The following is a 21,728-nucleotide window of genomic DNA, read 5'->3' as shown; positions in this document are numbered from 1 at the left end:
GTGTGTGTGTGTCTGTGTCTGTGTGTGTGCTGGGGTTGGGGTGTGTGTGTGTGCACGTGCGGGGGCAGGTGTGCGTGTGTGTGGGTGTGTGTGGGGGGCTGGTGTGTGTGTGTGTGTCGGTGTGTATGTGTGGGGGGGCAGCCTCACGCCTTGTTCTCATCACTGGCAGCCCCCATATCCTGCTAGACACGTGGACAATACTCACATACATAATCCTGACTGCCTGCTTGCAGCTGCTATGTGGTTCAGAGGTGGTTACTATCTTAGATGTCTAATACATATAGGCATCATGCGTCTCTTACTCAAACAACTAGACTGTTGGGCTCCAGAGTCAAGCGCAGGCTCAACACTCAGACACTGGCTGTTTACAGCCTTGCCATTCTCGCAGCAGGATCGCCCGGCAAGAAAGGGTGGGGCGTGTCCTTTCATGTCGACAGGCTGTCCGTGCGCTCCAGCTCAGGAGTGCCCAGAAATAGAAGAGATTCCCACCTGCGCTTTTAGGAAAAGTGTTCCTTAGGGGCTACCAGGACCAGAGCCTTCTATGGTCTCAGAAACAAGGCCGGCTCATTCCCAAGTGTCATCAACGTGTTGAAGGCCCAACTGCCCTTTTGGAAATTTACATGGTGGGAAAAAAAAAATGACATCAGTGGGTGAGCACTCTCACAAGTAACTGGAATTCACAAAGTACTTTCGATCAGATACACAGCTGTTCGCCGAAACCCTCTAGCAGCCTCCTGAGCCTCCGCGGAGGCGACCCCGGCCTACCTGCATGTTCTCCCTGAGGTCCGTGGCGTCCCGGATCGGGGGCTGGGCGTTCTTGAAGACCTCGTCCACAGTTTTGATCCACAGCGTCCTCAGGGACGCGTACTCCCTGGACTTCTTCCCCTTCCGCACGGAGAGGCCCCTCTTGTGGGGCTTGCCTCCCCCTCTCCGGTTGGTGATAGCCACATGCACGAACAGGGACGCGTGCGCCAAGACCTCGCCGGTCAGCGACTGCAGCTGCACGTGGCGGTAGCCCGTCTGCAGGCACTCGAAGGGGATGGTGTACTGGCCGATGAACTCGTCGCCGATGTAGTCGTCGTCCAAGACCACGAAGCGCACCATGGCCAGCTCGGGCAGGTTGACCTGGAACTCGAAGCTCTCGTCGAAGATGGGCGCGTCCCCGTTCTGGTGCACGGTCCTCGTCCTCTGCTCGGCGCAGTCGGCAGGGATGCCGTGGATCTCCACATACACGTACGGGTCCACCACGTCGCCCTTGGCACCCGAGCCTTTGGGCTTGGGGAAGTTCTGCCCGCTGATGACCTTGATGTGGAGCAGCTGTGGGGAGACCCCTGGCACCGAGTCCTTAGTGTTGGCGCTGAAGAAGGAGACTTCCTCCCGCATGATGGCTGGCCGTAGCACGTAGCCGCAGTTCCCGTTCTGCCGGAACCAGCCCACGTTCAGGTCCATCATCAGCCCGGGGGTCTGGAAGTTCATGGCCACGATCTGACAGCCGCACTTCCAAAAATCCTGTGGGTTCATGTTGCTGGAGTCAATCCTCATCGGACTGGGGAAGACCCGGGCCAGAAAGCGCTTATTGTAATTGACGAAGTCCCCGGGGTTCTCGTTGGCGTACTTGCTGGCCAGCACTTCGTTGAAGGAGCAGACCTCCCAGTACTTCTGAGCCTGGAAGGACACCTGGAACTCCTTGAACTGCACGGACTTGCAGATGCTCACCAGCTCCGACAGCTCTTTGCAGAGCTGGAAGCGCTTGGCAGGCAAGTGGTTGGGCAGCTCTGTGCTCTCCTTGCCCATCCTCTGGGACATCTCTGCCCCCTCATCCTCATCGGTGACATCGCCCTCGACCCCAGAACAGCTGGAGGACAGCTTCTTCGCCTTGACAAGGATCTTCCCTTTCAGGACGTCTGGGGACGGCAAGTACGATTCCTCCACGTTGGGAGACGCCGTGTACAGCTTGTCCCCTAAGATCTTCTTCATGTGCCTCACCATGACCTTCTGCTGCTTGATGGAGCAGTGATTTTCCAAACACAGGATGAGCGGGTACTCGGAAGCGAAGAAGGCAAACTTGTTAATGATGTCGATGACGCTGCGGAAGACAATCTGAGAGGTCATGGTGTGGCCGGTGTAAATCACAGGCTCGTTATCCGGCCCGTCCCAGACGTCCAACTCCACGCTCCGGCAACCCATTTTAAGAGCTCGGATGTACCCTGTGATATCAGAGGGGCCTCGGAACTGATCCTCGATCAGGTATGTGTTGTGAGATGAATTTATAAAGTAATGAGACAGAGGCTGCTTCATGTCCTGACAGACCTTCTTATGCTCTGGATCAAATATGTAACAGTCAGGTGACATAAGGTAGTTGGTGAACCCGTCTATGGACAGCCAGCCCTTCTCCTGACCCTCTTTTGATGGCTCATACTTGTGGATAATCTCCAGGCTTATTTCCTCATTTATGTGCGCCACACCCTGCTCTGCCTCCAGAAACATCATCAGGTCCTTGGTATCAAGGAATTCTTTATTGCTTGAGAACTGAACTAAAAGGAAATAAATTTCAGGTCTAGTACAAAGCTCGTGGAAAACCTCAACAAACTCCTCCTTTGTGACGTCAGTACCAGTTTTGTCCTTGGATTTATGCAGTTCTTTGAACTTAAGCTCGATTTTGCTTGTTTTTAAGCCAGGATTGAGATTCCTGATACACTGCACGGCACTGCATAGAGTTATATGTCCCAGGTTATCTACATCAATTTCACTAAACATCTGTGAAACCCAAGAAGTCCTCATGTTGTCCTGGCTACTTTCTAACATGTCAAGGGTATGTTTTCCATAAGAAATTAAGTACCGCAGTCCCGTGACCCAGATGTTTGCAACGTCTGCAGAGTTGGCAACCAGATCGAGTGACTCATAATTCTCTCCGTAGATGACCGAGAACGCACAGTCTTCGGATATCTGGTCGGAAACGCCATTGCTGCGGAATATGTCTGTATTTTTCCCTGTTCTCACTTCCTTGATGGACTTAATGTCAATCTTGGCTTTCTCAGAATCCTTCTTGGATGGTTCCCACCTCAGGCTCTGCATGTCGGCATCCAGCAAGAAATACCTGTGGTAAATCCTGGAGTTGGAGCGGACCTTTTTGAGCTCGGAGCCCTCCACCATGGCACTAATGCAGTCGCTCGCACTGCTGATCTTCTTCTCTGTGGGCATGCTGCTGAAGGAGACGGTCTTCTTCCGCTCCCGTTTCTGTTTGGTACCATCCTAGGAGAGAAAAACCACAGTGGATTAGAAGAGCACAAATGTAGGCTTCTGTGTTCAAGACTAGGAACAGAAATTTAATTTCCTTGGGAGAAAACTCATACTCTTAGATTTCCTATTGTATGTCCCAAAATGCATGGCGCTCATTCACTTCTGAAGCTTAGAAGTGGCCTCTGTGTTTACAGCCTAATGCTGCTGCTGCTGCTGCTGCTGCTGCTGCTAAGTCACGTCAGTCGTGTCCGACTCTGCGTGACCCCATAGACGGCAGCCCACCAGGCTCCCCCGTCCTTGGGATTCTCCAGGCAAGAACACTGGAGTGGGGTGCCATTGCCTTCTCCATTACAGCCTAATACAGACAGGTAAAAAAATCATTATGGAATAATTGCAATCCATAAATGTCAAGAGACACGATTTAAAAGCAAAACACAATAAAAGCTTGCATACAGAACTGGCCACAGGGTTTGCAGGGCTCAGAGGAAAAATGACCAAGCAGGACTCGGTGTTCAGAAACTGAGTTTAAGAAGGCTGTAGAAGGGCATTAAGACCCCAGCAGGGCCCGAGTCACACACGGGTCACACACCCACTCAGCAGGCCCTGCTGGACACCCTTCTCCTAACCAGGCTTCTCAAAAGGGTGTCGCTAGACCACTTTCCTCAGAATTCCCATGGAAACCGCTCTCCAAGGGGAGATGCTCCGGCATTTACAGTTTAGGCATCAGTCTAGGGAATAGGAATGTACTGTAAAGCTTAAAACCGCTCCCTACCCACGTGGACTCACTGAGCTGTCTGGGCTGCGTCTGGAAAACTCGGCATGAGCCATTAAATTATGTGTTACATGAGTAGACCCTGGAATTCCAGCAGTGATTCCTGGCTCTTCAGAGTCTCATATTAGATTAGTCACACTCCTAAATCCTTCAAATAGATATGGTTTTACTTCTGCCATTATTTTAAGTCTGGGTGGGAGCCACAGACTTCGGGTGGCGGCGCTTCTAAAATTCTGGAGTTCGATTAAAGCCTGCTCCCGTGTGCCAGATGAGAGATTAGAACAAGTCTCCTAATAGTAACAAACTATTAACGCTACCAGGAAAAGGCAATGGCACCCCACTCCAGTACTCCTGCCTGGAAAATCCCATGGACAGAGGAGCCTGGTAGGCTGCAGTCCATGGGGTCACTGAGAGTCAGACACGATTGAGGGACTTCACTTTCACTTTTCACTTTCATGCACTGGAGAAGGAAATGGCAACCCACTCCAGTGTTCTTGCCTGGAAAATCCCAGGGACGGGGGAGCCTGGTGGGCTGCCGTCTATGGGGTCGCACAGAGTCGGACACGACTGAAGCGACTCAGCAGCAGCAGCAGCACTACCAAGTGAGAACATCAGGCAGCACCTGACGTCTAAGGCGCTTTGCATTGTTCCTCAGCTTCCCTGCATAATGTCCTGGGTGTCCACCATGAGGAGCTGACGCCACATCTACGTATGTATTTAAGTTCTTTCCCTGTACAGACGTCTTTATTATTTTATTTTAAAAAATGCTCAGATGACCTCGCTACATCTTTCACAGTTTAAACCTAAAACTTGACACTGCCTCGCAGGAGGTATATGAAATTAGTGATCAATTTTCAGTAAGTCATTATATTCATAAATAAGAAACAGAGAGAAAGATTGGGATGATATGACTTTCATGGCAATAAAGTAAAGAGCAGGCAAAATCTCATACAAAGGCATTCTAACCTTCCTGCTCTGGAGAGAATCTATTTTGAATAAAACCTCTCCATTTTGAAAAGTGATTAAACTATTCGTTAGGTCTGAAATTTAAAACCACTTTTATTTTTCAAATACCTATACTTCCAAAAGCAATTTGCAGAGGTAATTAAACTTTAAATCACATAGGTATCATTTCCCTCGAAGTTTCCGAATGAACCTGAGAGGCTTTTGTGATCTGAACGCCAAGAGAAAATAGAAAGGCTGGATGGCAGAGTATTTCTTTACAGTTGTATCCTCAGAACAATAAAGTGCAGAAGACAGAAAAACTGCAGTGATGGTATCCATAGTACGCTGTACTACAGCTGTTCCAATCCCTTAAATTTAGATTGTATTCTATCTATTTAAGCAAGTTGGCATGAAATTAAGGTTATAGCCAGCCATGCATAAGGGCATGAAAAAATGCATGAGTTCCAGAGTGAGGGTTGTCTTTACCTTCAACAACACACTTTCCTAAGGATGACATGCTAATTAAGTAGCTTTATAATTTTTATAAATTATATCTCAAAGCTGCCATTAGTAAAAAGGATCACAAAGCTAAATGGAGGTACTGACCACTTATTCACTGAAATATGTATACAGCATTTTCTCAGCATTGTAATCATTTATTCTGTCTTTCTCAACATATTGCTTAACACTGGACCACCACTTTCTAATTTATTACAACAGCATATCTGGAACCTCTTTGCTATTCAGATGGAAAAGGCAAGTTTCAAAGCAGGTTAGTAACGCCCGCACGTGCTTGCCTGTCCCCGCGTGCTTGCCCGCCCACATCCACGGGACAAGCAGTGGCTTCAGCTGCATCCTCGTGGTGGCAGAAACACAACCCTGCTCCTCACAGGCTCTGCTGGGTGACTTTAGGGCCCTGACCCGCCACAGGCACGTGACGGCCCCCCAGTCCAGGCTGAGGCAGAGACAGCGCGGACTCCCCTAAGCAGAGGCCGCACCTCCCTCCTTCCCGACCAGAACCACCCCTGTTCTCTCCACAGCACCCGGAGCCTGTCTCTCCCTCCCCACCGGCAGACAAAGCCATGAGAAAGCATCGCAGGAGAAGGGTGCGTGCCTAGAGGCGGACGACAGGGGAGCTGGCCCTCATCCCGGGCGGGACCAGGACCCTTGGCCGGAAGCGGCGGCAGGACATGAGGGCGAGCCGGCCCCCGGGGCCCCGAGAAAGGAAGGGCGTGCACGCGGAGGGGAGACCCGGGCCCCGCCGGCCGCGTCTGCCCCAGAACCTTCTGTCTGCGGAGTGCTCGCGATTGCTCTGTCCGCACTCTCCGTTTCCTCCTGCTCCGGAGACTCTGCCTTTCTAAGAACGAACCCATTTCTTCCAGCTCGGCCGCTTTATTGGCATAGAGCTGCTTGTAGTAGTCTCTTATGATCTCTGTATTTCTGCGGGGTCAGTTGTAATCTCCTTGTTTCATTTCCAGTTTTATTGATTTGAGCCCTTTCTGTTTTTTTTCGCGATGAGTCTGGTTGAAGGTTTATCAATTTTGTTTATCTTTTCTAAGAAGCAGCTTGTAGTCTCTGATCTTCGCTGCTGTCTTCCTTGCCTCTATTGTCCCAGAATCTTGGTCCCACTTGTATTCATTTCCACTGTTTTTCACTTTTAGCAGAGATCATGTGCCTCAGCTAGGCAGCTCGTCTGCAGCAGAATCGGAATCTATTTGCTATGTTGCCTCTGAATGTTGCTGCTGCTGCTCCTAAATCGCTTCAGTCATGTCCGATTCTGTGCAACCCCAGAGACGGCAGCCCATCAGGCTCCTCCGTCCCTGGGATTCTCCAGGCAAGAGCACTGGAGTGGGCTGAGCTCAAATATGAAATTAAAAAGTGAGGAAAGTGTCTGTGCTACACCTACAGTTCCTTTTAACTAAAGGAAAACTAAACTCATGCGACTTAGGCGCACTGACTCTCCTAACATCAGAGTAAGAGACATGCTTTTCTGCTGAGATGGAGATGCCTCCAAACACTTTCAAAAATAGTACAGGTGACGCTTTGGAACTGGCTCTGAATGCTGTAAGCATGCATCAGCTGAGCTCCCGGCAGGTAAGAACCACAGCCTGTAAATAACCTTGGGCCACTATCCCTGCTGCTCCATCAGCACTTTCCACTCCAAGAGAAGGAACACAAACGTGAGGTCTCGTGTAGAAGAAAGCCAGCTACCCAAAGAACCCGCCTCCGCACCAACCCTGAAATTCTCAATCCTCGATACAGGATCACAGAATTCTGAGTGGGACAGAAGCTGAAAGATTCATCTATACATTTAACCCACACGTATCGAGAATAACACTTTAGGACCAGGAATAATTTTGTGAAAGCAGTGAGCCAGAAAGAGGCAATAAGCAAACTCTTCCAGAAAGAGGCGATAAGCAAGCTCTTCCAGAAAGAGGCAATAAGCAAGCTCTTCCAGAAAGAGGCGATAAGCAAGCTCTTTCGCACCACAGCAAGCTCAGGAGGAATGAAAGCCTTCACAGAACTTATGTCTAACATTATAAAGGGAAGTGGCCACACAGAGCCCAGTGGAAAAACATACCTGCTTCTAACAAGACTGCCTACTTTATGTAACAGAGGCTTGTCACTACCTTTTCACCTCTAAAATGAGGGTTGACGGGGTTATTTTGGAGGGCACAGTCCAGTCCGTAATGGGGGTGGGCGGTTTCAAACACTCTCATCCTGGAGTGAGGAGACAGACACACGGGCCTCACTCTCTTGCAGGCTCCAAGGGGCTCGGTTTCAACACAACCACCAAGGCGCCTCCTGGAGAAGGGGACACCCACCCAAGGAGCCGCAGCCTGGCCTCAAGGGCCAGGAGCTGCTGTCCGGTTGGGAGGGACAGGCCTCCCGAGTCCCAAGGCATTCCTCTTGTATGTCCTTCTTTTTTCCTTTCAAAATTATTGATGTATTTGGGTGTGTCAGGGCTCAGCGGTGGCCTGCGGGGTCTTCCTTGAATCAGGCAGGATCTCTCGTTGCAGAGCATGGACCCCCAGTTGTGGCGGGGCTCAGCCATGGCCCACGGGGTCTTCCTTATACCAGGCAGGATCTGCAGAGCACGGACCCCCAGTCGTGGCGGGGCTCAGCGCTGGCCCGCAGGCTCCACAGTGCCTGGGCGTCAGCACCTACAGCACGTGGGATCCCCCCTAGACCCGCGTGCAGCCCAGCTGCTCCACAGCATGCGGGATTCCCACCCCCCAGCCCAGGATCGAGCCTGCGTCCCCTGCATTGCAAGGCAGGTTCTCACCCGCTGGACCACCAGGGAGGTCTCCCTCCTGTATTTCTAGCTGATTTCTTTCCATTTTCTGTTTGATTGCCAGAGACAGTGAAAGTCACTCAGTCGTGTCCAACTCCTTGCGACCCCATGGACTATACTGTCCATGGAATTCTCCAGGTCAGAATACTGGAGTGGGTAGCCTTTCCCTTCTCGAGGGGACCTTCCCCACCCAGGGATGGAACCCAGGTCTCCTGCATCACAGGCGGATTCTTTACCAGCGGAGCTATCAGGGAGTGTCTCAGTAAACACTAGGAGAAAATGACGAATCAACATCAAGAGTCATACACCGGGAGAAGGGGCAGTGGTTCTCGTGGCGGGGCTGGGGGGGGGGGCACTGACAGAACGGGGGTGGGGCCTGTGGACGGAGCAGCGTTTACCCTTCTGGTTTAGGTGAGTTCAGTTATTTAATCTGATTTGTAATCTGATTTGTAAGTAACATTAGACAAGAATATGAGATCTTTATGTTTACTAGAGGGAGTCTGGGAATTAAAGAGAGTTTAGAAACACTGAGTTAGAGAAACATCTATCTTTAACAAAACAAAACACCCCAGAAGCAACTTGCAGCCCCATCAGAAGGCACAGCAAGGCCTGACCTTTCTGTAGCTCGGTAACGATAGCTCTGAGCTGAAGGAATACGTCATGCCGGGCACATCAGGGTTACCTTGCAAGGTTTTCTCATACGTCTTTAAAACTTTGATGTGCTCTCCTAGATGAACAAAAAAGAAAAAAAAAAGCAAAGATCTGGAGCAAAACCGGTCACTCTGAAGGTCATTTCACCGCGTCAGATGAATCGACAAAGAACAAAATGACCTGAAGGAAAGCGAGGTACGGCCGACTGCTGCCTCCCGCTCGCATGGAGGGGCCCTTCGCTGTGAGCGACAGAAAGCTGCTCGGCCCGAGGACGCACCCCTCACCGACCTGCTGACGGCTTGGGAGCCGGCGGGTGTCGGGAGAGTCCCCGGGGCAGGCGGGTCCAGCTCCGACGGCGGCTTCTGATCCAGAAAGCCGAAAGGGAACGTGTTCCCACTTGGCAAGAAACAAACCAGGCTGTCAATAAGGTCACCAGCTTTCTTATGCCCATCAGAGAGCCGTGGTCGCGAGGGACCTGAGTGCCGAGGGGTGGAGGCCCCTGCGAGGACAGGAAAGACACAGGCAGTGTCATGTCACAGCCTGCAGAGCGCGGGAGGAAGGGGGGCCATCACCGAAGTGCATACGAAAGATCACTTACAATTGTAAGGAAGCCCTGAAGGCTGCTCACTGCATCGGGCTGGGTGACTGGGAGCCCCACACACAGGGCGAGACGGCACTCCCAGGGAAGCCTCGTGGGCTGCTCCCGAGGAAGACAGGGGCAGAGCGGGAGGCAGCCCCTCTCTAGGGCCCAGGAATGCAGCAGGTGAAGGGTCACCACGGAACCTGACCACTCCCCCAGCCCCGCTCCCATCCAGAAGCAAAAGCCTTAAGCCTGCCTGCGGTAAGCCTGCTTTCCCCTGGGCCACTCGGGGAAAGGCAGAAGCAAAATCCATCTACTTCTGCAGGCTTGCGGGCCAAGACCTACCACCCCTCAGACTAGGAAGCCTGCACCAATAATGCAGAACTCTGCCACCATCAGTGGAAGGGGGAACAGCGCCACGGACACAGCGGAGCCTGATGACTCGGGGAGCAGGACGGGGTGCCCAAGGGTCCCAGTCCTGAAGCCCAGCTGCATACGGCTTCCTAAGACTGAAACTAGACCGGGGGGCTGAGAATCCCCTTGAGTCCAGAAGAAGCCAAGCACCACGTGGCAAGCGGTGCACCCTGGGGGAGGGGCAAGACTGTGGAGAGAGACCTCTTTCTGACGCAGGCGCTGCAGCTGGAAGCCCATGGCAGAGCAGGAGCCTCGCGTGAAACCCCTGGACCCCAGTCCCCCCCTAGACACAAGGCCGTGGTGGCATGGTCCTCAGGTAGAGGACTTTGGAGGAGTGGGACTCTCAAGGTAACAATGGCAACTTAAAACAGAAGCCCAGATCAGTTATTGACCAGAGTAACTCAACTTCCCCAAACAAGAAAGACCTAGAAGAAGAAGAGGCACGTTCATTTCTGAGCATAAATAGTATTTACCTCAGTCTCCATTAAACATGATGTTTAGCGTTCAATAAAAATTAGACCACACACACACACACACACAAGGTAAAAAAAATCCACTGTTAAGAGAAAGCAATGAGCAGTCAGACTCAGAGGGAACCCAGACCTTTCAGACGGGGATTCTAAGACAACTCGTATTAATATACAAAGGAATGGGGGGTAGACAGTATTCAGGAGCCTTTCATGGAAATGGGCTATTTCAGCAGAAAGATGGAAACTATAAAAACGAGTTCAATGGAAATGCTATTTAAAAACTCTAAATATCAGAGCTGATGAATTCCTTTGATAGGCTTATAAGCAGACTGAACATAGCCAAGGAAAGAGTCAGTGAACTTGAAAAGGTGTCAACAGAAATTGTCCAAAATAAAACACAAAGAGATTTTAAAAGTAGAAAATGTAAAACAGCATCCCAGAGTTGTTGTAGAACATATGTGAAAACTGAGTCCCAGCAGGATAAGAGAGAGACAGCACGAGAAGGAATAATGTCCTAGAATTTCCCAAAATTAGATCCGAGAAACTCAAGCACGACGGCACACACACGCACTCCTGGGCTTATCGTACTGGAGTCAACCTGCTGAAAAATACATGCAAAGAGGAAAGTTTAAGGCGGCCAGAGTGAAAAAGAACGTGAAACACGGAGGAATGGAGGTAAGCACTACAGCTCAAGCGGATTCCAGGTGATCCACTCACATCTAGCCACAGACTGCCTACTGGATCCTGTTTGCAGATGTGGTACGTGCAGTGAATGCTGATGAGAAAAGCGATTCTCTTTCAAAGGGCCGTAGTCCCTGAATTTCCCTCTAATTCCCCAGATGAAGGTGTCCCTAACGAAAATGTAGGTCTGTGAGGAGTCACGGGTGAGTTTCAGAGGCTGCACAAAACTGACTGGATTCTGAAAGTAATTTGCAAACCCATCTCACTTCTTCTAAGAAGTTTAGAATCTTGGCTTTATTAACATAAATTTTAGAAGACAAAGATTTATCATTTCGTAAGAAAGAATGTCAACCTTAAATGTTAAAGGCAAAGGATAAAAGGTTTTACAGGATTGTAAAGGTAATTTTAAGGTTATCCAAAAGAGAAATGGCGGACTAAGAGACAGGAAAGAAAGAACGACATCATTTATGGATATCAGTAATGGAGTTTCGCTAATAAAAACAGCAAAGTCAACCAATCGCAAAAGAGCTATTATTTATCGCTGTGAAATGGTCTCTATTCCAAGGTAGAACAAAATAATCCAGCAATCTATGGACTTTCTAGTTTAGGAATTACCCATGGAAATGTGATGAGTCACAGGATGTGAGCTAGCATTGCGTGTTCTCTATCCCTCAGATTTCCCGCCTGTAAAACAGGGATTAAAAAATGCCTGCCCCCCACATGTTACTTACAGTCCCTGCTTCATAGGGTTGCTATAATGATAAAATGAGGTCATACTGGGAAAGTTCGCTAAACACTGCCTGAATTTTTATATACTCTGTGTTAGACCCTGCTGAGCTGCAAGGAGATCCAACCAGTCTATCTTAAAGGAAATCAGTCCTGAATATTCACTGGAAGGACTGATGCTGAAGCTGAAACTCCAATACTTTAGCCAGCTGATGTGAAGAACTGACTCACTAGAAAAGACCCTAGTGCTGGGAAAGATTGAAGGCGGGAGGAGAAGCGGACGACAGAGGATGAGATGATTAGACAGCATCACTGATGCGACGGACATGAGTTTGAGTCAACTCCAGGAATTGGTGATGGACAAGGAGGCCTGGCGTGCTGCAGTCGATGGGGTCACAAAGAGTTGGACATGACTGAGCGACTGAACTGAACTGAACAGAACTGAATAAATACATTTCAGGCTGAAAGAACTTCTTCATGAAAGAAGAATAAAAAGAAACACTGTCACAAATGTGCCGCTGCAGTACTCGAATCACCTAGGGTTTGTGGAGCGTGGGCCCCATCCCAGAAGAATCAGGGTGCACAGCACCCTCTCTGGGCCTTAACTGAAGCCAGTACTTAATGCTACCAGAGAACTTCCCAGCACAACCAAACGGATGCGACGCACAAGACACCTCGAGAACCTGTCAAAACAGCCAAATGCCCTCTCAAAATGAAGCTTCAGAAGGCTGCACTCTCCTTGTCCAGAAAGAACAAAGAAATAAGCCCCTTCTTAAAAGTAACCTGTTAATTTTAAATCCCATCAATTCAGCGACACAATTTAACTCATGTACTATTCATGGAGAAGGCAATGGCACCCCACTCCAGGACTCCTGCCTGGAAAATCCCATGGACGGAGGAGCCTGGTGGGCTGCGGTCCATGGGGTCGGGAAGAGTCGGACCCGACTGAGCGACTTCACTTTCACTTCTCGCTTTCGTGCATTGGAGAAGGAAATGGCACCCCACTCCAGTGTTCTTGCCTGGAGAATCCCAGGGACGGGGGAGCCTGGTGGGCTGCCGTCTATGGGGTCGCAGAGAGTCGGACAGGACTGAAGAGACTCAGCAGCAGAACTATTCGTGTGTAAAAACCGCCGGGCTTCCCTGGTGGCTCAGCGGTAAAGGATCTGCCTGCCAGTGCAGGAGACACGGGTTCGATTCCTGGTCCCGGAAGATCCCACGTGCTGCGGAGCACGTGCTCTGGAGCCCGGCAACCCCGACCACGCAGCCCACGCGCCGCAGCCACTGAGGCCGGCGCGCCCGGGAGCCTGCAGCCGCGGGAGGCACCGCAACCAGGAGCCACGCCCCGCAACTAGAGTAGCCCTGCTTGCCGCAGCCAGAGAAACGCCTGTGCCGCCAGGAAAGGCCCAGCCAAGGCTGGTACGTAGGCAAAACCATTTTTTAAAGTTCTGAAGCAACGATCCCCATAATAGTTTTATCTAAGAAATAATCCAGTGACCACTGAAAGCACCCTCTGATCAGAATTTTTCAGACGATTCCTTCTTCTTCATAATTCCCGTATCACTTCCTACAGTGTTCCAAACAACTACACGTAAAGAAGGTAGTTTCCCAGTTCCTATAAAATGAAGTTTTCCAGGTCAGGTTAAAGCTTCCAAATCATTCAATGCAATAGGTTACACCTGCCTTGAAAACACTGGGGTTTTAATTATAAAATCAGTGGACCAGAATGGAATATAATACTTTCAAGACAACATTCTTTTGGTGAAACAGTTTCATTGCAACCAAACTATTTATTCAAAGTAAATTTACAAAACTGTCATCCATATCTGTATCAAACGTAAACTGCAATAAAATTCATTGGATTTCTCCAGTAATGAAAAACTTAAGGGTGAACAATGAGCCCCTATAAACTACACTTGTGCTACTCTACATTCCAGCAAAAATACTGATACTGATGAATTTTAATTCATAATCTGTAATAATGGTGCTTAAGTGGCTCACTTTGAGGTGAAATCTGTGTTTCTCAACTGTGTATATGATAATTCCTTATTTAGCACATTATAAATCCTGCTGACCACAGTCTTCCTATACTACAGAGCTATTTTGAGATGTGGTTATATAACCTCAGTTGTTAATAATTCTCTGGTAAATCATACTGAATTTTAAAAGGTATGCAAGTCAAATCACATAATGTGAGTTCTTAGCTACTAACTTGAGTACCTTCTCAGTCACCACTCTCCCCTTAAATCGTGCTGATTCTTCACAACGTCAGAGTAGCTTAGGAGGAAGAATTCATTTTCCTCATTTTTTAATCCTCACATCCATCACTGCGTCGAGAGGAAGGTGATGGCAGTCCAGGGCAGTCAGGAGTCAGAAGCAAAGCTTCCACAGAGATCCCGATGCAGGAAAAGCTACTCTGTGGGCTATACCCATCACAACAAAGAAGAACAGCAGATCTTTCAGTCAGGGATTTTAATAATTCCACAGCTATTTTAAAATTAAAAGACTAAAGGAAAACTGCCTCACCAACAATATTTTTATGCCCTCCTCTTGTTTATTATTTTCTTTCTATCTTATCTTGAAGGGGGAAAAAAACCCACCTTCTTTCAAGGGCTTTTTTTAAACCCAGTGGTTTATCTGCATATGAAATTAGTGTATGTGTTGGGGGGGTGGTGTGTGGGAGTATCAGGGGGAAAAAAAGCACAGTTCATGTGAATGGGAAACTCAGCTTTCCACAAAATATTCTTTTCGGTCTCAGGCCATTCGTGGGCCTGCAGTAGTCCAGGCCTCAATGTTGTCTCTTCTCCAAACTCATGCAGAATGTATAGTCTCTGCCTTAGAATTTGACACTTAATTATAGTCAGATCTCCAGCTGTTTTATGTGGGTTAGTCTTATCTACTCAAATAGAAAGTTAACTTTCTGCGGGAATGGGCCATATCTTATATTCTATAACCCCTGGCTGGACCAATTCAAGCAGTCAGAACAGTAACACCTTCTGATGAATTTTTATCTTAGTGATGAAGGGGTCAGTCCAACAAGAGGATATGATGCTTGTAAATACGCAGGTACCCAACACCGGATGGAGCACCTAAGCACGGAAAGTGAACATCAGCAGACCCCAAAGAGAGAAATACACAGCAACAGAATCGTAGTAAGGGACTGTGACACCCCATGTTCATCAATGGTTAGGTCATCCAGATGGAAAATCAGTGCGGAAACACTGCTCTTAAATGGCACATGAGACAAGATGGACTTGACAGATACATACTAGAACATCCCATCCGAGAGGAACAGAACACACATTCTTCTCAAACGCACACGGAACATTCTCCAGGGCAGATCACGCGCTAGGCCACAAAACAAGTCTTAACAAATGGAAGAGTGAAATCGTATCAGGGATCTTTTCTGACCACCATGGTGTAAAACTAAAAACCAGTTACAGGAAAACTTTACAGACATGTGGAGATTAAACACAATATGCCACTGAACAACTGTTGGGTCAAAGAAGAAATAAAAAATACCGGGGATAAATGAAAATGGAAATGCAACATACCAAAATGTATGGGCTGCAGCAAAAACAGGTTTAAGAGGGCACTTCATAAGGACAAGTGGCCACCGTAATAAGAAAGTTACAAACAACCTAACGTTACACCTCAAGGAACTAGAAGATGAAGACCAAGCTAAGAACAAAGTTGGTAGGAGGAAACAGCAGAGATGAGAGTGGAAATAAACGGAATTGATCTTAAAAGACAACAGAGAAGATTCATGAAGCTGATCGCAGTTTCATTTTATTTTTTAAAGATAAACAAACAGCCCGTGAGCTAGACTTGCCAAGAAAAAGAGAAAGAGAACTCAAATAAAATCAGAAATCAATGTTACAATTGATAACACAGAACCACAAAGGAAGAGTTTGAGGATTGGTGTCAATTCTTCTTCAAATGTTTGGTAGAACCAGTGAAGTCATCTGCTTCTGGCCTTTTCTTTGTTTGGAGATTTTCACAAATTCAAAGCACTTATTTAAAAAAAAAAAACAACAAAGTGCTTTTCATTTACATGATCTCATTATTGACCAGTCTGCTAAACTGTTTATTTATTTATAAATTAAATACATGTGCTGTCTATTAACAGAGTGTACAGGCTGGAAAACATTCACAAAATTAAACTGAAGTCCTAATATTTCCTTCCATGCTTGCCCAACCTAGCAACTACTGCTATAAACCATGAGTCCCACGCTCAAGGCCCATAGGGCTTTGGAGGTCCCTTCCCTGTCCTGCAACCCTCAGCCAAAAATCCCTACAGCTCTTCTCCAAAGATTCCCAGTCTCCAGCTGGGCTGGGGGCTCCATGCCTCCCCTTTCTTCCAGGTCTTCACTCAGACAGGTTTCTGGACAGACCCCTCCAACACGCTAACCGCTGGTGGGTCTGCCCTCTGCCGCTCACTCCCCTCTGCCCTCGAGAAAGAGTGACAAGCAAGCGCAGAGACACCGAGGCTCACACGGGCCTGAGCACTCCAGCGCTGCAAGGCGGCCAGAGCAGCTGCAGTCAGCTGGACGAGCCTGAAGGAGGCCACGGGGAGGCGCAGAGACCACACCCCGCAGATTCTTACAGGAAGGCGTCTGGATTTCATCCTAAGAGCAGCAGCTTAAAGGAGAGCTTCGTGGTCTGATTTACTCTTTTAAAACAGAGCCCAGTGGAGAGTGGATTAGAAAGAAGAAAGAGTGGGGACAGAGAGACGTCAGTGGTGAAAAGGCAACCACAGAACCGCAGACAAAGCACGGCAGTAGCTGGGAGCGCAGAGGTGACGGCAGAGCCGGAGAGAGAGACGGTTTCAGGATGACATAGATGATGGGGCTGGCGACACTCGCTGACGGACCGACAGGCACACGAGTGGGACGCAGGAATCGAAGGTGACTGCCAAGTTTCTGGCTTGACTAAATGGTGCACAGTAACGCCACTTATTTAGACGGGGAAGATTAAGGAGGAGTTTTTTGAGAGGGGCAATCAGTAGTTTTATTTTGAATATGCTAAGTTTGAGATGCCTCTAGATATCCAAGTGAAGATATCGATTAGGCAGTTAAATACATGAATCTGGAAATCTGAAGAGAGGCCAAGCCTAAAAATGTAGAAGCCTCGGCACCTACAGATGGCCGCAGCAGATTACCTACTGAAGGAGGAGAGACAGAAAAGATGACCTCGGATTTAATCTGATGCATTCTAATAATTTAGGTTGGGTACAGAAAGAGGGACTAGCAAAAGAGGCAAGAAAGCAGAAGCTAGAAATGGAATTTCTAGTATTCTGGAGGTATTATCGCAGCCAGAATACTGTGGTATTATAACAGCCAAAAAATAAAGTGTCTGTATAAGAACAGTCAATGATGCTCCTGAGAGGTTAAGGTCAAGAAAGTGAAGCTTGCTCAGTATTAGCAGAGCCTCTCCAGCCTTCTTACAGTTGCTGCTTGCATAATACATTTTCTCCCATCCTGTTGCTTTCAAACTATTTTTATCTTTGAATTTAGTTGCATCTTAAAAAAAAAGAAAAACGCACTCTGACAGTCTCTGCCTTTGAGTGTATTACATAATCCATTCGCATTTAATGGCGTCACTGATACAGCTGGATGCACCTCCGCAACCCGCTTTGCTGTCTGGCCCATGTCTTTTCACCTCTCTAGCCCCTTTAAAATGCTTTCTTTGATGTTAAGTTAGTGGTAGGTGCTTGAGGTCTGGAAGCACAGAACTCTTTGTTGACCCGGGCAAGAGCAGTTTCAGGGTAGGAGCAGAGGCCAGAAGGCCTCTAGAGTGAGCTGGAGACAGCGGTTAATAAGGAATGCAGATGGTGAGTGCAGTTACCTCGGCAAAGGAGGAGCCAGGCAAAGGAATCAGTAGTTACAGCGCGTGTGTTTCTTTTTTTATTCAGAGGTTTCCGTGCTGAAGGGATCTGTTCAGGGAAGAAGAGAAAAGTAATGATCCTGGAGGAGGGAACTGATCTCTGAAGGAGCAAAGTCCTTAGCGAAGCAAGAGGAGATGGGGCCCTCACCAGCTTACCCCAGGGATGACTCTGAGTGGGACCCCGGGGAAATGTGAGAGGAGAGGAGTTTAATCAGAAAGAACCGAAGATGCAAAGGCAGGAGACGGGACAGAGCCTGCGGCGTCTGAAGAAGCTCGGGGGGCCCGGGGAAAGGGGGGAGAAGGGAAGCCAGGCAAGAGGCCTGCAGCACTCCAGGAGGAAACACAGCCCTGCGGAGGACTCGGGCCTCCTCTGGGAGGGCCTCTGCAGCCCGGAGCGCACGTGTCAGAGCCACGGACGGAGAACTAACCGTAAGTACCAAGCTGAAAATCCAGTGCACGTCTTCTGCGTGCAAAGACAAGTCACCACCTGCTGTAAAAAGGTCAACACATCGAGAGAGGCCTCATTCGTTTTACAACTTTAAGAATCAACAGCCCATTCATGTAGGTGTTTCTGCCTTCACAGCCTAAAACAACTGAGCTAAAGGATACAAAACACTTAACTATTTATGAACCCCCCAAATGAATGAATGAACTCAAAGATTACTGCTTACAGGCTCATCACTTCAAACACCAAAGAGAAAGCTCTATCCTTTTAAAATGACTTTTTAAACACTTACAGTTATCTCAAAAAGTTATACTTGTTATAATCCAAATTCTTCCCCTTCCAGTTTTATTGAGCTATAATTCCATCCTCAGCACTGTAAATGTTTAAGGTGTTCAACACAGTGATTTCACTTACATACATCATGCAATGATTACCACAATAAGTTTTTTTAAAAATTATTACTATTGAAGTTCTTTATTTGTTGAAAAAAATTTTAAGTTATAGTCAATTTCCAACTCACCACTTTTCTATATAGAGGTACTGTATGCAAATAGAAGATTTTCTAACGCAAACAGCTGCTGACATGTCACAAAAACAGCTTCCCTATGAGCAACAATGGTGGTGGCTGAGCCACTCAGTCACGTCCGACTCTTGCGACCCCGTGGACTGTAGCCTGCCACGCCCCTCTGCCCGTGGGATTCTCCAGGCGAGAACACTGGAGTGGGTTGCTACTTCCTTCTCCAGGGGATCTTCCCAACCCAGGAATCGAACCCAGGTCTCCTGCACTGCAGGCAGATGATTTACCAACTGAGCTATGAGGGAAGCAACAATATACACATGCTCTCTGTCATGCCCAAAGTAAGGCCCGTTCTTTTAAATTAAAAGCTACACTTGGGTTAAGAAATCAATAGAAATGCCAATGCCTACATGGCAGGAATCCATAAGGCTCAAGTGATTAATCCAGAGCATTTGGAAAACAGAGCGATGCCAATTTGGATGGCAGAAGGTCTGGTCCTGCCATTTCCCCTGAATCAGCCAGGACCCTTTTAAAACCACGAGTCCCTTCCAAATTAATTAGCTCATCAAACTGAAATGAAAAGCAGTTTTACAACCCAGCAAAATCTCATCATTAATGCATTTTAAATGGGCCTGTGCCGCCAGTGACTGAAGCAGTCTCAGGCTTCAGTGAAATCTCCTGTCACCGTTTCTAGCCCTCGCTGCTCCAAGCCCCGAGTGCTGAGAGACGTGACCAGCCACCATGCACGATTAATCACGCAGCAGGTACAAAGTTCACCCCAAACGCACAGAACACACTATCAGCAGAGGTCTCTGCATCATACTGTCTTGATTACAAAACCAAGAAGTTCGAGCAATCTTACAAAGTAATGCTGCATACTTTCATTTTGAGATATGGAACTAGAAGCGCTTTTTACTAACATGCTTCAGAATTCTGGTGTGAGAATGAAAAATAGGCACTTATCAGGCATGTATGGACCTTATATGTATTTCTGCTAGCCTAAGCTAAAAATGCCACATTTAATTAAACTGCATTTTATTTCACGAAAGTTATCCAGAAGTAAAAACGAGGACTCCTTCTGGGTCTGCGTGTCCTTAGTCGAGTCCGACTCTGTGTGACCCTGTGGGCGTTATTCTCGGTCTGCCTGCAAACTAATCCCCCAAAGCCCTTCTTAAGTGAGACGCAGGCTTTACTCCAAGAATTACCCCCACTTCTAAACAGTGCTTAGACTTCTGAGGGTTTTGAAGGTGGACCCTTCAGTTCATTTTGCAACCCTGCCCTGATTCACCAAGGCCCCACTGAGACTCTGGAGAGAGGGTGCCGGGAAACAAAGCAGTGGCCAAGCTAGGCTTCCACAGGAGGGTCAGCACCCCCAGACCCCAGGGACAGTCAGGACCAGAAGCAGGGCCAGCACCCAGACCCCAGGGACAGTGAGGACCACCAGCAGGACCAGCACCCAGACCCCAGGGACAGTGAGGACCAGAAGCAGGGCCAGCACCCCCAGACCCCAGGGACAGTGAGGACCACCAGCAGGACCAGCACCCAGACCCCAGGGACAGTCAGGACCAGAAGCAGGGCCACTACCCACAGACCCCAGGGACAGTGAGGACCACAAACAGGGCCAGAACCCACAGACCGCAGGGACAGTCAGGACCAGAAGCAAGACCAGCACCCCAGACCCCAGGGACAGTGAGGACCACCAGCAGGGCCAGCACCCAGACCCCAGGGACAGTGAGGACCACCAGCAGGGCCAGAAACCCCAGACCCCAGGGACAGTGAGGACCACCAGCAGGACCAGCACCCAGACCCCAGGGACAGTCAGGACCAGAAGCAGGACCAGCACCCAGACCCCAGGGACAGTCAGGACCAGAAGCAGGGCCAGTACCCACAGACCCCAGGGACAGTGAGGACCACAAACAGGGCCAGAACCCACAGACCGCAGGGATAGTCAGGACCAGAAGCAAGACCAGCACCCCAGACCCCAGGGACACTGAGGACCACCAGCAGGGCCAGCACCCAGACCCCAGGGACAGTGAGGACCACCAGCAGGGCCAGAACTCACAGACCCCAAGGACAGTCGGGAATACTGGCAGCTGCTGGACTCCACTTCCCCAGGGCACAGTGACATCAAACCGGGGCATTTGTGGGTCACAGGGGGAGGTATTTTTAGTGCAGATATATGGAATCCAGAAAAGCTGGTGTTGATGAACGTATTTGCAAGGAAGGAATGGAGAGAGAGGACTGTGGACGCAGTGGGGGAGGGACCGAGGGCCACAGAGGGGGAAGGTGGCGTCGACGTATGTGCACCATCGGAGTCGGGTGGACGGCTGCACAAGCTGCTCTGCAGCCCTGGGACCCGATCTGAGATGACCTGGAGGGGGTTCCAGGGAGGGAAGGGCGGTTCCCGGGGCGGGATGTGTGTGTGATTATGGCTGATTCGTCCTGCTGTATGGCAGAAACCAACGCAATGTCGTAAAATTAAAAAAAAGAGAAAGCCTGAAAACTAAATAAGTATGCCCCCACACCAGGGCCTGTCCTGGGCAAGCTGAAATCCACGCTTACCCTCCTTGAAAATGGCCCTGTGAGCAACGTGCGGCATCCCCACTAAGAGCCGGGCACTGGGGATCCAGGAGGAACCAAAGTCTACTCCCAGCTTCAGGCCTGGCCCCGTCCTGACTGGCAGGCAGCCCGCCAGCTGGCCACGACCCCTGTCCCCTGCACCAGCAGGCAGGTCCTTAACCACTGGGCCCCCCGGGAAGCCCTGCCGCTGCTGCCTTGAATCCGAGGACGCACGCCCGGGTGGCCCTTTGGGGATGGGGCCCATCCTCTGGACGGGGCTTGTTTCTCGAGGATGCCACAGTTGTCTGCATCCTCAGTCCTGCTGGAGGTGGACCCTCAGCCCCACCCCCTGCCTGCCTGGCCGCCCTGCGTCCTCGCCCAGCTCCCGGCTGTGATCGAGGGGTGCAATCGGCCCCCTGTTACTAGCTGTGCAGAGCCCTGCTCTTCCATGACCCCCAGGGGCCTGGGCCCATGCCGTGCCCCCGCACACTGCTGGGTGGGTCCCCGTTCTCAGCTGGCACCTCGTCCACAACCTGGCCTGAAGTGAGAC

General features: G+C 49.3%; 1 protein-coding gene across 6 annotated transcripts in view; it reads right to left on the bottom strand.

The window, feature by feature from the left end:
* PLCL2 (phospholipase C like 2) overlaps positions 1-21,728 on the bottom strand; it is a 212,637-nt gene that overhangs the window by 88,861 nt on the left and 102,048 nt on the right. For 5 of the 6 annotated variants that reach the window (XM_069568763.1, XM_069568723.1, XM_069568733.1 and 2 more), the window contains exon 2: positions 766-3,252. In XM_069568763.1, coding sequence (XP_069424864.1) covers positions 766-3,252 — 2,487 coding nt within the window. Of the gene's footprint in view, positions 1-765; positions 3,253-17,618; positions 17,707-21,728 lie in introns of all 6 variants that reach the window. The other variant, XM_069568752.1, reaches the window with a different exon arrangement.

The sequence above is a fragment of the Ovis canadensis genome, chromosome 1, assembly GCF_042477335.2.
Source record: "Ovis canadensis isolate MfBH-ARS-UI-01 breed Bighorn chromosome 1, ARS-UI_OviCan_v2, whole genome shotgun sequence".
Taxonomy (NCBI): domain Eukaryota; kingdom Metazoa; phylum Chordata; class Mammalia; order Artiodactyla; family Bovidae; genus Ovis; species Ovis canadensis.
Note: the sequence above shows the minus strand (reverse complement) of the source record. Positions and strands in the feature narration are given on the sequence as shown.